Source organism: Liolophura sinensis, chromosome 13 (genome assembly GCF_032854445.1).
Source record: "Liolophura sinensis isolate JHLJ2023 chromosome 13, CUHK_Ljap_v2, whole genome shotgun sequence".
In the NCBI taxonomy this organism is placed as follows: Eukaryota; Metazoa; Mollusca; class Polyplacophora; order Chitonida; family Chitonidae; genus Liolophura; species Liolophura sinensis.
The window spans coordinates 20,791,582-20,809,139 of NC_088307.1; the positions used below are offsets into that span (position 1 = coordinate 20,791,582).

A 17,558-nucleotide genomic window follows, 5' to 3' on the forward strand; every position below is an offset into this window, starting at 1 on the left:
ACCCTACAGTACTGAGACAATGTAATCTCAACGGAGGCAGTAGGTATATCTCTATTTTAGAATGCCCGGACTACCGCTAGTGTTTGATGGATTCATTCTTACCCCAAGGCTAAGCAGTTTCAAAATTGAATTCAATTTCGTGAATAAAAGTTGCTGACAGATAGAAAAATACAAAAACACAACCTCCCATTGCGGATATTAAAAGACATAAAATATCTACACAAAAATATAAAACAACAACTACAAAAAAAAATTCAGACGAAACGACACTTTACTCTATTTTTAGTATTCGATTACAAATGAATTCAATGCAACGAATGTAAACATTTTGGGAAATATTTTATGACATGAACTGAAAAAAAAAATGTTGTATTATTTGACCACTTTTGACCGAATTCAGGCCGGTTGTTGTCGGTAAATTTTTAGTATGTAAAGTTTGTCAGAAACATTGCCTATGTCACCAAGAGAACTAGTTGCAGAGTTGGTTAACTCTCATCTAGCAACACATGTATTGCGAGAGTTACAGACAGTCCCAAATGTGTGGGATTTGACGGTAAGGAAGATTTACCGCTGTTCACACGCGCAAAAAATCTTCCTTGGCATAAATCGACGTCAACAGTGTGGTCTCTGTAATTAAGTAACCTGACAAACCAAAGGAGTCCATGGCAATCACGTATGTTAAATAACATTTTCCAAGCCTATATCATAGTAGTTGGTAAGTTATCGGAGCGGCGGTCGCAGTAGGGTAGACCGCAAAAATGTCCTTTTTTGTCAGTTTACGCCATGGACTATTTTTGGCTAGGCCAACCTAAGGACAGGTTAGTTAATTTGTAGGAACATGCGATTGACATCGGTTCATGCTATAGGAAAGAATTAATGCGCGTGTGAACAGCGGTAAATGCTCTTTACCGTTATTCCGGCACATCCGGGACTGTTTTTTCACGTAACAGTGGCAAATGCGTTGCTCGACAAGAATATCGCCATTCCACAACAAGAAGTAAGTAGCACGTGATTAAAGTGCATGTGCGCGGCTCTTAACTGCTACCCACAAGAGGTGAGAGTTCAACCCTGGCCTTTGACTGGAATTAATACAATCCCCCATTCTCACTGTTCGTGATGCCTCGGAGACAAAAAGCTATTGACAATGCCCGTTCGGCCGTTTGCGCAGTCTAACGTTCCTTGATGAACGCTTATCTTCCACCATTATGGCATTCATGCATCTCAGATGGGATGATCGCCTCGGTGCTTTCCACCGGGCATACCTCTTTCTTCCACCTATAAGACTCGCGGCTATCTTACCATTGAAAAATGTATGAGTATGGCTTTGAACAATTATGAAATAAATAAATGCTAATATGTTGAAATTAATTGAGAAACAGATATGGATTGAAAGCAGATCCATGAAGTATATCACAGATTACATGCTTAAACAAGGAAACAGAAGAGTGTTATGATCGACTGCATGTATTACTGTAGCCTTGTATTTTTATCTTTATACATTGTACTATTTTTGTTTAAATGTACCCAAGAACATTTCAGTATTTCTCCATTATTTGAATGAATTTTCAAGTCACATCTACATTGTAGGTCTATTTATTGCTTGAATATGTACAGGGGAATATAAGTGAAAATTTCATCATATGTTTAAGTAAAATGCGGTGGGTTGCATCACTCAACTTTTGAAGAAAAATTGCGTTATAGCTCAAGCGCTGACTGACCGAAAATAATATTCTCCCGTAAGACGGCCTGGCAGTCGAACTGATTGATTGGTATCAACATTAGATATTTTTCCACTAAAAGTAATACTAAAATGCTTCGTCGTCATATGACTGAAAAATTGTTGAGTACGACGTTAAACCCCAAGCACTCACTCACTCACTTACTAAAATGCTCAGCTTTATGGGGGGAGGAAACCGGATTGCGAGGAGTAAACCACTAAACTGCGCCAGGTTCCTGATAAACATCTTGACCAAAGCAGCGAGAGCTGGATTCAAACTCGCGAGTCCTTAGGGTCAGGATATTAGCAGTGAGACAACGCGTATTTAGTATATGCGCCAGCGAGGCTTCCCAAGTCGTACCCGTATCATTTCCTTCGGCAGTAGTTCGAATAATTTTCTTCAGGATCATGAAACTGTCTTAGACTTGAGTCAGGGCATAGTCTTTAACTTCAAATGAGTTTCTCACGCTAAAAACGCGACTCACTCATTTTTATTGAAATAAATTCAGTTGTCTTCGACTTTCATGAAAAAAATGACAATTAGCGTTCACGTTCAAATGTAAGTTTTGGTTCAATGCCACAAGTTGATTAAATCTGACTTAAATCCCAGGCAACTTCTTGGTGCTGGAATAGAGATTAGTATGTGATCCATGGCGAGGTGGTGAGCTTTTCTTATCCTGGCTTCATTTCTCTCTTGAGATAAACAAATAAATTAATAAATAAATAAATCTAATCATAACTTGGATGTGCGTTCAGTAAGTTAATCGATGGGTTACGTGTTACTTATTCTGCTTCTTTTATAAATGTCTTTTATATATTAAATTTTATTCTTTTATATATTCAGTTTTATTATGTCAGTTAATTAAGTTTTGCCCACCGTTCTGGTCAATTATTAATGTTTGGCCACATAGTGAAACGTGACAAGACCATTGTCTCGTGCGCACTAAGGGAGATAACTCGTGATAAACTCGTGGATCAGCAGGTGCCCGTTGTGGCGAGTCCGTCTCAAGTGTTTAACTTTTTCAGATCATGTACATGACTTTATCAAAATCTTTAACCCTCGTATGAAATTGCACGAAGTATTCCTGATTTAGCCCGCTTTATGCGGACAAAGATTAGCATTTTTATACAAATGTCCTACTTCCTGGTCTCATGTCGAAAATAGAATTCTGTTGTAGCGAGTTGCAGTCACGTTTGAAATGTCAAAATCCGGTGAAAATGAAATCGTGTCACAGATTAATGATTTATAATACCCGTCTCCGAAAACTATGGTTTGTGACTGAGTAATGCCATTGACGTGCAGGTATTTACTGGTGCTATGTATAGCTTGCTACGCGGATGTAACAGAAGATTTCTGTCTGGTTTGTGGGCCGCGTCGGTTAACACTGCTACAACAACAACGTCAAGACAGCCAGCGTTGCTATTTTACTGTCTAAACGAGCAGGGATTTCAAGGCATGGCCAAGGCATTCAAACAGGTAATTATGTAAGATGAAATGAGGAGATGCCCCGTTAAAGAATTAGAAGGCTTCTTGTAATGAAACTGTTTTTGGCAGTTGTTGGTCATTAGTATTTGACTGCTGTTTAGGAGATGGTATAGGCCTACGGTAATAAGCCAAAGTAAAGTTTAGCAGCCCGTGGTAAATTTTCCACATCAGAAATTGACAGTCACATTGGAAAGGCTCTCCGCGTCTGTCATACCACAGGATAGCCCAAAACCAAGCTGGACCTTCCTACCATAACACCCAGCTTCGGTCATATAGACTTCCATGAGGACAGTTTCGCTAAAATCCGGCTCAAACCAGACCTTATTTTTGCTGTCCACTGATTCCCTGTAATATGTCAAAGCCTGCATTGGTAAACCATCTTTCAACAGTAATCCAGCCAGTTAAACTTTCCTATCAGACAGCTTAAATCATTGTCTGCTGTGGTTTACCAACGCTGGCTTTGATGTGTTGGATTTTGGGCGTTTTAGGGAGTTGGTGGATAGCAAAAATAAGGTAGGGTTTGAGCGGGTTTTTCTAGTGAAATTGTCCGTGTGGAAGTCTGTATGACGGAAGCTTTGTGTTACATTGAGGAACCCCCATCTTAGCTTTGGTCTCAGTGGTGTAGTGGAAATAGTGTCTTCCTCGTAAGTGGTAGATTCGGTGTTCAGTCCCGAATCAAGTCATGTTGATTCTACCTCGCTAGGCACTTGTCACAGATGGAATGGACGGTATAATTTGACTGGGTGGGGCATCATGTTTGCCTGATGTGTTTGGCATGGTCCACCAGTGATTCAGCAAAACAAAAAATGGGCATTAGGAAACAATGGGCACACTGTTGTGAAGTAAAAGCGACAAATTCCAAATCAAACAAGTACCAACATACCAAGCCCTAATGATAAAGGGCTCAAGGACTGCTATGGTAAATTATATGGTAACCATGGCATGGCATTGAAAAATATGCTTTGAAAGTTCTGATATACATGTATGTATATGCACTAAGTTTCCATCATCGTCATATTCCCATAAAACTGTCAGCGCTGGTACAAGTGAAAAATCCTAAAGGATATTAAGCAACAATCAATTAGTGCAATATAGGCCTAGTCTGAGATTTGGCATGATATGAGATTTAGTAATAAAACTTCCAATGTCCAAGGATGGCTCAAACCAATGTCAGTGAGCACTTTACAAATCTGATGCTAATTTTTCCTGCCCTTGTCACAAATGTTAGGGCAGAGTGACAGTAGTTGAGTGGGTAGCTTTGAGCATTGGTATTACGAAAGAATGTCAGGTTGTTAGAAATGACAGATGATATTGTTGTGTTAGCGATTAATTGAGGAATGAAAAGGTAAGGAACATATATGAGCACAAACTTATTGCCCTGAAGATGTATTTGATGGGTTATTTTTGTCTGAATCGCAGTATAAACTTTACATTACTTGCTACTTGGTGCGGATATTGCTTCTGTATATAGTGTCGTAAGCTTTCACATTTAATTCTGTCAGGGGAAGCGACCCAGCTCCGACTTAGCGGCATTCCGTGATATCTTCCACAAATCCAAGTACATAGTGGTGTTAACAGGGGCAGGTGTCAGTGCTGAGAGTGGGATCCCAACGTTTCGCGGAGAGGGGGGATATTGGCGGAAGTATCAGGCGCCGGTAAGACCGACATTTACTGCAGATGTTTGCAATTGTTTACATGTAAAAGAAAGTGAAAGTACATTTACGTGTAAAAGAAAGTGAAAGTACGTTCATTTGAAATCAAATACCCCCAAACTGAATGAACATATTTGGTGTGTATATATTACTCCCTGGGCATAGTGTGGACCAGTGACTCCTTGTCATCATATGACTGAAAAATTGTTCAGTACAATGTTAAACCCAAGCATTTATACAGATAACTGGTGATTGTTTTTCTTGTTTTTCTTTGTATTAACTTATACACTTCCTTAAAGATTTACAGTAACATGCTATCATGAGAATTATAAAACAATTCAGGAAACTGGAATTTCCTTTTTGCATTTATGAATTCTGGTATAGAACAATCAAAAGGGACTATTGTTTACATAGTCCTCATTGTTTTGTCATCTCCTGGTTTGTGTAAGGTACATTGATATTTAACAATGTTTATTTGAATTTTTTTCGTTGCTTTTTGAGCGGCAAATGAGATCACTGGTTAGAAGCTGTTTAGGCTGTCAGGTCTTTCTTTAGTGCGCCACCTGAGAATAACTGGTTTCGGCAGGTTGCAGTGTGGAATGTCATCATTGAAGTGAAATAAATGTTTTGTTGAAATGTATTTGCTTGTGGCTTATTTGCTGTACTGATACACAAGAGTATTTTACTCAGGGCCTGCTTGCACACTATGGCAGTTTGGGTTATGGCTAAACCTTAAAAAGAAACAACTGTTGTTTGGTAATCTTTTTGTATATAGTATAAAATATCTGAGATCAAATAAAGAGAGAAAGAAGGTAGGAAAGAAACATAAACCAATAATTATCATTACTACTGACATTTTGGGCTCCATTTTTCACAATGATAAAAGATAAACAAATTTGTCACACAGCATAAGCTCAAATCTAGCTGCAGCAAGCTCGTGCTAAATTTAGTTACAGCTCATGTTTCATCAGCTAAATTATTTATTTATTTATTTATTTGATTGGTCTTTTACGCCGTACTCAAGAATATTTCACTTATACGACGGCGGCCAGCATTATGATGGGTGGAAACCGGGCACAGCCCGGGGGAAACCCACGACCATCCGCATTATCAGCTAAATTAAATCTGTACGTTAATATTGAGGTGGGACCCCTTATCCTAAGCCCTGCTTGCTCTTTTCTTGCGTGAGAGTGCCATAAAATCACCACTCGCCCGAAAAGACAAACATTTTCTGTTTCATAAAGCATCTCGCCACCCCAGAGGCATTTGCGCTTGACCCATCCCTAGTGTGGGAGTTCTACCATCACAGACGAGAGGTGGTTCTGACCAAGCAACCAAACAAGGTAAGACAGAATCATTGTATAAATTAAGCATATATGACTGTGTAGTGCAAACAAGATAATATAATTGTGCCAAGGATAAAGCATATAGAGGTTTGTATCTCAGTCAGGTATGACAGCTTCAAAGAATGGAAAGATTTTGTGAAAAATCAAGGACATTTTACATCAAACTCTAAGGAAAGGAAGACTTTAATGTATGCCTAAGTTCAAGAATATACTTACAATCAGATTGTACGGAAGAGAAGAACTGTGTCTATGACCTAGGATACCTTTGCAATAAAAGTTTGAAGAAGGAAAGAATTGCATGTACATGCTTGCACAGGATCAATGATATTTTTGAACTCGGGTTCTAAGGAAAGGACAATTTTACATTCAAAGCATAAGGAAAGAAAAGCTAGATGTACATGTATGTTGTGTGATGGATCAAGGATATTTAACCTTGTATTTCGAGCCAGATACAAGGACAACCTTAAAGGAACTCTAAAATGAAAATAATGTTTTTAAGGGAAGTGAAGAAAAATATTTTTTTTGTTAAATTCATTATCCTTCTGTTTTATCCATATGGTTGGTTAATGCATAAAGATTGTCTAAATATGACTTCAATGATTACCTTAATACTGGCATTCTGGAGCCAGGTTAACATCCTTCACCTGTTCACCCCCAGCCCTACCCTGTGCCATTACCCATTCCTCTACCCCCCACTCCTCCGCACAGTTGTTTTGACATCTATGACCAGTCACGTTATAACCACAGGCTACAGCCTGAGAAAGCTCATAAGTTTACTTGTAGTTTTATATACCTTATGCTGCACATTATTATAGGTGGAGAAAACATAAAAGTTACATAAAGTTTCGATGAAAGAGTGCGAAAAGTTAGTCATAGATGTGGTCTTCAATATTTTCTTGATTTTTCTTTAAAGGAAAAAGACACTTAAAGATAATTTGTGTATGGTGGGTATTAGGGACCACCTTTTAATAAATACATTCATTGTGTAATAATGCTATGAATGAGGATGTAACACATGTTTAATAAATATATTTGCACTAGAATTTTGTCTTTTTCAATTAACAAATGTGTTAAACCTGGATTTCGATCATACTTTTAATATATTCATAAATATTATTATAATTCTGTTTAAATGCATATCTTTGGTTACATATTTGCATTCGAATAAAATTATTATACATGCATCATATCCTTACTTAGAACATTATTATGCAAGAAGACATATACCCATAATACAAAAATATTTTTAAATACCAGTTTTTCCTGAAAAAAAATCTAAATTTTTTTGTTATTTGCAAATAAGATTTGATGCTCTGGCATCTGATTTTGGCATCATTTTTATGTTTTCTTCTCCTTTAAGAAACGAAAAAAAAACAACTAATGTTTCAATTTCTCCTTTATGGAAAGAAGAAGTTGTGTCCTGTATCGAGAATGTTTTGGATGTTAAGAATTCTTTGTATTGCGAAGAGTAAAGTGAATAATATCGCAAGGAAACACTGGGTTCACCATCCGCATCAGTTCAATAATACATCATTATTACCGTACAGCTGTCGTATATGTAGGACTGATGTATGTATATGACATCTTTTTGAACTCGGGACAAGTATGGGAATTTCTTTGTAACTTTTGTTTCTTTTCTTTCAGGCTCACATTGCCATTGCTGAGTGTGAGAAGAGACTTAAAGATGAAGGTCGCTTTCTGGTTGTCATCACACAGAATATTGACGAACTCCATCGACAGGCTGGCACGCAAAACATTGAGGAGCTCCATGGTATGTGCGCAAGGAAATGTGAGATATGATGGTGATGTAATAGTTACCTCATGGCTGTGTTACATTCAAAGATAAGAACTACTCTCTGCCACTAAGTCACATGTCCTGTGTAATATCTGTAATTATTACATGTTTCTTTGCTAAAAAGGGTTACATTTTTTGCTAGTGTCTGTGTGTCCGTCAGTCTGTTTGTCTGTAACTGTGCAGGAACGATTACGCTGAGATTTCAGTGAAATTTTGTACACAGCTTGGACATGAACTACATGTATTTAGGACCTTGATCCATTTAAGGCAGCTCATGCTGGCTTCCTCTCTAAGCCGTATTTGGGAAGGTCTGCCAGCAACCTTCGGATGGTTGTGGGTTTCCTCCGGGCTCAGCCCGGTTTCCTCCCACCATAATGCTGGCCAACATCATATAAGTGAAATATTCTTGAGTACGGCGTAAAAATACCAGTCAAATAAATAAATCATTAAATGCAGATTGATACAGTTTTAACCCCTTATTGTCTGTGCATTTTTAGTTTGCCTGGTTACATTTGTGACGTATGAGTTCTGATCACTGTGATGTCATGCACTGCTGACGCTGTCACTAAAATGATGTAACATTGAGCAGAAAAAAAAAACAAATTGTGGAATACACAGTGGGTGGTAACAGTATAGGAGCCACATGTGATGGCACGGCTGTGAGGTGGAATATGGCTCCTTAGAATATCGCTAGACAGTTGTCTAGGACGTTTTAAGCCCAGCATTGCCTTGTTTCTTTTGAAAAAGTTTTCACAGTACTCTACTTTGTGAAGCTTATCAGTGGAAATGGAAATATACATGGTGTAATTCTTGGAACTTTGATATCATGTTTGCTTGAGATTTGGAGACGCGCATAAAAGTATGTAGACATAGAAAATGTGAGCAATATCTATATCTCTGTAGATATGATCTCTATAAAATCCTTTTGTCTTGCATTTCGCTAATCTTGCTTATGATAAGGATATCTGTAGGTGATGAATCAAAAATGCGTGTGTAACAATCCTCAGAAGTGATTTAAATCTGTTATTCTTCTGTGGGATTCATATGTGCAGGTAGTTTGTTCAAGGTGAGATGTACAAAATGTGGGGAGGTGACCTACAACAGAGACAGCCCAATTTGCCCTGCCCTAAAGGGAAGAGGGTGAGTTGTAGAAGAGTTAATCAGCTATAGTACTGCCTAATCTTACCCCACATGTGTATGGTCAACAGAGACAGCCCTATTTGCCCTGGCCTAAAGGGAAGAGGGTGAGTTGTAGAAGAGTTAAACAGCTATAGTACTGCCTAATCTTACCCCACATGTGTATGGTCAACAGAGACAGCCCAATTTGTCCTGCCCTAAAGGGAAGAGGGTGACTTGTAGAAAAGTTAATCAGCTATAGTACTGCCTAATCTTACCCCACATGTGTATGTACAACAGAGACAGCCCAATTTGCCCCACCCTAAAGGGAAGAGGGTAAGGTGTTGACAAGCTAAGCAGCCACAGTATTGTCTAGTGTTTAATGGTACATATATCTTTTAACAAATGTGGACCAGAACATTGGCCTAAAATAGCTGTAATATATTTAGGGAAATGATTCAGTAGCTACATGTGTATGGCAGCATGAAAACAGAGTGGTCAGTAATCAAAGTTCAGGCTCTTTCAGATGCTAAGGGTGGTCACTTTCCGCGCTATGAACTGTGATTATCAGATGAACTGTGATTATCAGATGAACTGTGATTATCAGATGAACTGTGATTGTCAGATGAACTGTGATTATCAGATGAACTGTGATTATCGACCATTCCGATAATGCCACAAATGCTAATGAATACTTACCATAATTGTTAACATATTACTGTAAATTAATTATTATTTGCTGCACTTTATTTTCACGGATTTTCTTCAAAAATGAGTTTGCGGGAATTAATTTTCACATATTTAATCAGAACAACACTGAAAAAATCTTAAAACTGTTTATTTTTCCTACTCCGTTCCTTAGTATTTAATACTGAGAAAAAAGCAGTACAAAATTGCTTCATGTGTATATATTTTTGTTCAGTATATACTGCAGCTGTTATCAACTGGTATTATAATGGATATGCATTGTTGAGAAAACAAAACTTCCAGAGCGCTTGTTTTCCTGCACATCTTTGTACTTTATTGCTTTTTTTTTTTTGCAAACTGATGGATCCCTTACAACCTTTGTCTAAATGCTTATGTACCTAGCACATGTACACTATATGTATCAGCATATGCTTACCTCGTATGTTGCAAGAATTGTTTTGAATCTTTGTCAGAAGTGTGAGACCTAATACCTTGTTTTATGTTTTGTCTTTTTGTTTTTTTTAGAGCACCTGGAAAGGATGTAGAGAATGCTGCCATTCCTATGGAAGATCTGCCCAGGTGAGTCTCCTCTGATAAGAATATCTGGCCAGGTGAGTCTATTTGATTAGAAGATCTGGCCAGGTGAGTCTTCTCTGATTAGAAGATCTTCCCAGGTGAGTCTCCTCTTATTAGAAGATCTTCCCAGGTGAGTCTCCTGTTATTAAAAGATCTGCGAGGTGAGTCTTGTCTGATTAGGAGATCTGCTTAGGTGAGTCTTCACTGATTAGAAGGTCTTCCCAGGTGAGTCTCTTCTTATTAGAAGATCTGCCCAAGTGAGCTTTCTGTTGTTAGAAGAGCTACACAGGTTAGTCTCCTGGAAACATAGTATTTTGAATTCTTGTGTTAGTTTTCTTGCAAGTTTTATCATGTGTGAATAAAAATTGTCTTTCCAGTCTACAACATAAGCAACACCAGTTTTATTTGGTTATTTACTGGCTAGCTGGCACTAATCCAAATATGGAATAAAATATAAAATTGAAAATCCACCTTTCTATTGTGTTCAGTCTTTTTAATCATACTTTTTTTTATAATTTTCCTGTTTTTCAAAGCTTTCCAATCAAATATATATGTCTTTAACAGAAACAATCACTGACGAAGTCCACCTTTCCGACAAATTCAATGATTTTTCAGTTTTATTTTTATTTGTATACCCACTGACGACATTGAAAAAATATTCATTCTGCCTGTAAAAGAAAAAAGATAAATTGATGTAGCCTTAGGGAGGAGCAAAATTACCTTAAGGGTAAGGCTTTAGCAGCTGGCAGTAGTCAACCTAGGCCATTGACAGACCTTGACAGATCTGACAGACTGGGAATATAGTCAAAATGGCTACCCGGTATTGTGAATGAAGAGAGGACAATGGAGAGATGGGCTGTGTTTTCAAGGTGTTTAGTTAAGCATATTGTGAAGGCATTATTCTGTGTAGACTGATAATAGTTTTTGTGAAGCCCTGAAACTGGCCAATCGAACCAATGTAGTTTTGTCTCCAAAATTGAATTCAGAATGTGGATAAATTGAGCTAGAACTTTTTCGTTCATATTTGAAAAGGTTGAGAATTACGGTAAATGGACATTGTAATTGCAAGATAGCAAATATGCTACCAAAGTGATACATAACTGTGCTCAACCTGTTTGTTGTATTTCTCATTTTCTGCATTATCTGCTTAAATGCAGACACATTTACTATAATAGTTGCATTTCATAAATCTTGATAATAGTGAATGAAAAATGAAATTACACCTTCAGTTTTGTTTGAGCTACAAAATGAAAGTTATGCTTAACTTAGCTCTGTGAAAATAGTGAAAAACAACCCTAATTCTTCAACCTTATCAACTGCCTCTGCGGCCAGTACTTTGAAAGATTCTGACAAAACTATGAGGTATAATAGTTTGCACATAATAAGAAATAATTTGCACAGATTTTATGAAGCATTTTTTAGCATCGTTTTCATAATAATTGTATGCATAAATTCAACTGAAAACAGTCCTTTAATGGTTGAAAAGGTTGAAGATTTACAGTAAATGTGTTTTTAAGCGCGATTTTTATTTCAGGTGTAAGACGGGAAGTTGTAGTGGATTACTCCGCCCCCACGTTGTGTGGTTTGGAGAAAGTTTGGACCCAAAAGTCTTAAGAAATACTGATGAACATCTGGATAAGTGCGATCTGTGTTTAGTGGTGGGTACTGTCTGTATTCCTGTGTTGGATGAAGAATTTATTTATTTATTTATTTATTTGATTGTTGTTTTACGCCGTACTCAAGAATATTTCACTTATACGATGGCGGCCAGCTTAATGGTGGGAGGAAACCTGGCAGAGCCAGGGGAAACCCACGACCATCCACAGATTTCTGGTAGACCTTCCCACGTTCGGCCAGAGAAGAAGCTAGCATGAGCTGGACTTGAACTCACGGCCGGGTGGAAAAGCGGGCGGAGCCTGGGGGAAACACATGAGTATGAACTCATAGCGACTGCATTGGTGAGAAGCCCATTGGTCATCAAGCTGCATTAGCACGCTAACCAACTGAGCCAACTGTGCTCCGTGTTGGATGAAGGAAACAGAATTATGACTCCCTGTGTATCTGTCCATCTGTCATTCAAACTGTCTGTCCATCTGTTGTGCCATCTGTCTGTCTGTCTATTCCTCCATGTGTTTGTCTATTCCTCCTTCTGGCGGTGTATTCCTCCTTCTGTTCCCGGTATGTTATATCTTTTTGCAACTTTACCTTGAGAAAATATTGACCTCTGAGTATATAGGTGTTGCTGCGAAAGGCATCGCTAATTTGACAGGAAATATACAAACAATGTTAGCTCAGAAAACAAAGTTCAAGTGCTTAGATCCAACTGAAAAAAAAATGAAAGGCCTGATTTTCCAGTTCCTGGACGAGAATACAAACCATGTAGATTTCGTCTGCCACCTGCAGGTCTGGGACATGCGAGGCTCATGAAAGTCATTTTCAGACGCAAGACTATATATATATATGTTCTGTGTCCTGATGTCTAAAGAGAAGAATTACTAAATTACTAAATTCTCTTGTGTATTTATCCACTAATCACTCTAAAGGTATGCTCAAAAGTTACGAATGATGCGCAGTATCAGTAAATACATTAACAGGCACCTCAATACCCATCATTGGAAACCTCGCTCAGTTCATTCGGACTTAATTTAAACGGAAGTATCTTGACAAACTCCTCAGTTGAATGTTAGTGAGACAAAATATGCAAAGTACATATGGATTATTAAAATCAGGACTGCATGCAGAACAAGCGGTATAGGTACTGGCTTTAGAAATTATTACCAGATAACAAACTCACAACACAAAGTATGATAAAAATATTCTGGAAATTCACAGCTTGCATGCTCCCCGCTGATAATATATTTTAAAGCAACTTTCCCGGATTATCGGCAGGCCTACAGGTACATATATTGGTGAATGAACGATTACATACTGTGACAAAACTTTTGAAGAATAAAAGCTTTTAATTCACGGGAGCAGGACTTGATCAGCAGCAGCCTTCAACACCAGCACGTGCTCCATCTGGATCGTGAGTTCAGGTTTTAGCCAGCCTGTGTAATGATCCAGGAGCCTCTGACCCATGCAGTCGTTGTGTGAGTTCAAGTCCAGCTCATGCTGGCTTCCTCTCCGGCCGTACGTTGGAAGGTCTGCCAGCAACCTGTGGATGGTGGTGGGTTTCCCCTGGCTCTGTTCGGTTTCCTCCCACCATAATGCTGGTCGCCGTCGTATAAGTGAAATATTCTTGAGTACAGCGTAAAACACCATTCAAATAAATGAATAAATAAATCAAACTTGGATTGGCGAATCACCTCTATGGTGAATGGAACAGTCTCCAAGTGCATGGCTCACAGTATTAGTTGAGTCCACCTGGTAAAAACGATTGTAATTTCTGTCCAAAATTTCTTCTTCCTACTGCATTTGACGTTGGCAAAGGATGTTAGCATTTTCCTCGAAAAAAATCGAGAAAAAAAAAATACACATGTAAAATTCTAGTGCTGGTTATGAGACCACATGTATGTACTTTTGGCTGTCATCCACAACTATCAGCTGGGTTATATGTCGTTTTTGGGATTGGTATTGCGTTTACTGACCTGGAACGTCCTTATTGCTTGACGGCTGGTGTACAAATGTCTGTTTCGACACATAGATGTCGTTTTGGTATTGCGATTACTGACCTGGAACGTCCTTATTGCTTGACGGCTGGTGTACAAATGTCTGTTTCGACACATAGATGTCGTTTTGGTATTGCGATTACTGACCTGGAACGTCCTTATTGCTTGACGGCTGGTGTACAAATGTCTGTTTCGACACATAGATGTCGTTTTGGTATTGCGATTACTGACCTGGAACGTCCTTATTGCTTGACGGCTGGTATACAAATGTCTGTTTCGACACATAGATGTCGTTTTGGTATTGCGATTACTGACCTGGAACGTCCTTATTGCTTGACGGCTGGTGTACAAATGTCTGTTTCGACACATAGATGTCGTTTTGGTATTGCGATTACTGACCTGGAACGTCCTTATTGCTTGACGGCTGGTGTACAAATGTCTGTTTCGACACATAGATGTCGTTTTGGTATTGCGATTACTGACCTGGAACGTCCTTATTGCTTGACGGCTGGTGTACAAATGTCTGTTTCGACACATAGATGTCGTTTTGGTATTGCGATTACTGACCTGGAACGTCCTTATTGCTTGACGGCTGGTGTACAAATGTCTGTTTCGACACATAGATGTTGTTTTGGTATTGCGTTTACTGACCTGGAACGTCCTTATTGCTTGACGGCTGGTGTACAAATGTCTGTTTCGACACATAGATGTCGTTTTGGTATTGCGATTACTGACCTGGAACGTCCTTATTGCTTGACGGCTGGTATACAAATGTCTGTTTCGACACATAGATGTCGTTTTGGTATTGCGATTACTGACCTGGAACGTCCTTATTGCTTGACGGCTGGTATACAAATGTCTGTTTCGACACATAGATGTCGTTTTGGTATTGCGTTTACTGACCTGGAACGTCCTTATTGCTTGACGGCTGGTATACAAATGTCTGTTTCGACACATAGATATAAAGATCGTGCAGCTAACGCACACCACATGTTGTTGTGATAAAAATGGCCTCAAAAGTGAAAGAACTGTAACGGAAGACTTTAAAGACGGTTATTCGCTAGGCTGTTTAATCTTTCAAAGTACCGGTAATCGTACTGTTTGTTGGGACAGTAATGGTAATTACAAACATGTGCTTAGTTCAATCTATATAGACTCGGTGATTTTTTTGCTTTTTTTTATACATCTTGACAAATGCATCTATAATTATTGAGAAGGTATTGTATATATGTTTCACAGCAGGATAAGTACAGGGATTAAGTAAGAAATTTGAACGAGACAGGAGAAGGGAGGGATGGATGTGCTGGAGGAATATTACACACAAGTTCTTTAGATACCTTTAACCCATGGTTCCACATCTCCGAATACAAAGGACATCTTTTAACAAAATGCCAGAGAAGGCGGTAGGATTAATGTGTAATAGTTGTGTTGCTTAGAGCTAATATGCCCAACATTTTAAGTTGCTGCCTTGAGGTCATTGGCAGTAATTACATGTAACGGTTTCAGATTGGAACGTCATCTGTTGTCTACCCTGCCGCCATGTATGCACCTAGTCTAGCCTCCAAGGGAGTTCCTGTGGCCGAGTTTAACATTGAAGAGACTCCAGCAACGAACAGACTGGGGTAAGGAATGCTCTGACACTTGAAAAGTGAAAAAATACAAATAAAAAAAATCAGAATTCTTTTATCTTTTCTTGCAATGTTTCTTCCCACTTCTTAGAAAACACATTTTTGCCTCATATAACGTCTCAAATCTAATTTTTCTTGGAAAGTCATGGAATTTGCTTAAGAAAGTGGAGTGTGTTAAACACAGATGTAAATTGAGAAATCTGTAGTTTTTTTCTTAGTTGAGAAAAAACTAGTTTTCTTAAAAACAGACAAAAATGTTGCCTTTAAATGGAAGACACACAAGAATTATTACAAATGTACAGCTTGTAACATGCACACAGCGAATCAACAGTGCAACATTCCATTCGTGTGATTGTGCTCCAAATGTTTTTGGAGGTCAATGCATGATTGCTTTATTGATTAATTTATTTGATTGGTGTTTTACACTGTACTCAGGAATATTTCACTCATACAACGGCGGCCAGCATTATGGTCGAAGCAAACCGGGAAGAGCTTGGGGAACCATGACAGTCCGCAGGTTGCTGATAGACCTTCCCATGTACGGCCGAAGAGAAAGCCAGCATGAGCTGGACTTGAACTCATAGTCACCGCATTAGTGAGAGGCTCCTGGGTCATTGTGGCGCTTTGGGGTGCTCACCCCATTCTCTACGGAGCCCCACCCCCCATGCTTTTTGAAGAAACCACCCCTGACATTTTGTTTCACGTGGCTTTCCTGGTTAGTGGACGTTGCTGACTATGTTCAGGGTATGACATAGACTGCAGCTGTTATTTGTAAACTGAGGCGAGGTAAATGGGTACTTTTTAAACTTCAGGTGGGGTACTTTTTCAATGCGTATATAAATTTGATGATGTGTTTTCTTTTCTTTTAAATAATAAAGTAATAATTTGGTGTGGTTGGGAAAATTTTGTGTGTCTAACTTTAATACGATATACATGGTGTGTTTTGTGTTTCAGGTTCCACTTTCAGGGTGCCGCTGGGGAATGGGTGCCCAAAGCCTTGGCCCCATGAAGCCTCAGCTCTGCGCGACAGCAAACCTTTTAACGTGCGGAAGTATGACTGACTGTGTGATAAACCTTATGCTGTGAACCTTTTGACATACACACATGTTGTGTACATTGCACTATTCACAGTTTTTAAGTGATATCATAACAGCTTTGAGCCAGTCATCAGAACTCTCTTTGGTCAAGTAAATTTTAACCCAGCAAATTTTCAACCAGGCGAGATGGCCTTGAATAAAGAATTCCCCATAGAAATGAAAATTAAAGCTTTTTTTAAGAAATGCCGTTCGGCAAAAGTAATGACAGTATGTTACCTAGCCTTCATAAAGGATGGTGTTAATCTTATTTTAATCTTATATCAGCGCTGTAGATAACCTTATAGCAGGAGCCACTTTCACAAAATTTCTTAACTCGTATGTCTTGAAACTTTTTTCATAAAAGACTTACTATACGTTGTATAGTTACAAGGCGACATTGTTTGCAAGAAAAGTTAAGAAAAATTGGTTTACGAATCTTTGTGAAAGTGGCTCAGGCCAGTCTTTGTTCTGCCAAAGTTGTAGTGCTGCTTCACTATATCACCCTGCAGGACCCGCTCCTTACAGAATTAAACTTATAAAGGTGCCTCACTCACCTAATCTTTTTAGAATCCGCCATTGGGATTGACTGAAATTGAAAATTTGTAGGTATAGTGATAGGGTAGGATTAATTTGTATGGAAACAGCTATGTTTTATATGTATGTGTGTGTTACTTTATCTTGCAAAGATATGAACGACAATAAGACCGATATGAAAAATTATTAAGGAATTACTTTTCATAATTTTGTACAGTTACATATTAATGGAGAAGAAAATAAAAACTTTTATTTAACATAGATGGAACATAATAAATGTTTGTTCGCTTACAGTGTTAGTGATGCATCACGTTATCAGAATTTGTGCTTATAAATG

General features: G+C 38.4%; 1 protein-coding gene across 1 annotated transcript; it reads left to right on the plus strand.

Moving 5' to 3' along the window:
• Positions 1 to 2,727: 2,727 nt before the first annotated feature.
• LOC135480296 (NAD-dependent protein deacylase-like) lies at positions 2,728 to 17,558 on the plus strand. Its single transcript, XM_064760100.1, has 9 exons — positions 2,728 to 3,194; positions 4,706 to 4,858; positions 6,100 to 6,198; positions 7,846 to 7,972; positions 9,049 to 9,136; positions 10,325 to 10,378; positions 11,910 to 12,033; positions 15,490 to 15,605; positions 16,566 to 17,558. Exons 1-9 carry the CDS (start codon positions 3,036 to 3,038, stop codon positions 16,618 to 16,620), a joined length of 975 nt encoding a protein of 324 aa, XP_064616170.1. The 5' UTR covers positions 2,728 to 3,035; the 3' UTR covers positions 16,621 to 17,558.

What these genes read in the sequence shown, in the direction of transcription:
- LOC135480296 (XM_064760100.1), top strand. Translation starts at nt 3,036, where the DNA reads ATGTATAGCTTGCTACGCGGATGTAACAGAAGATTTCTGTCTGGTTTG. An exon ending in GGCGGAAGTATCAGGCGCCG is followed by an intron (nt 4,859 to 6,099) that starts GTAAGACCGACA and finishes TGTTTCATAAAG; the next exon opens with CATCTCGCCACCCCAGAGGC. An exon ending in AAACATTGAGGAGCTCCATG is followed by an intron (nt 7,973 to 9,048) that starts GTATGTGCGCAA and finishes TCATATGTGCAG; the next exon opens with GTAGTTTGTTCAAGGTGAGA.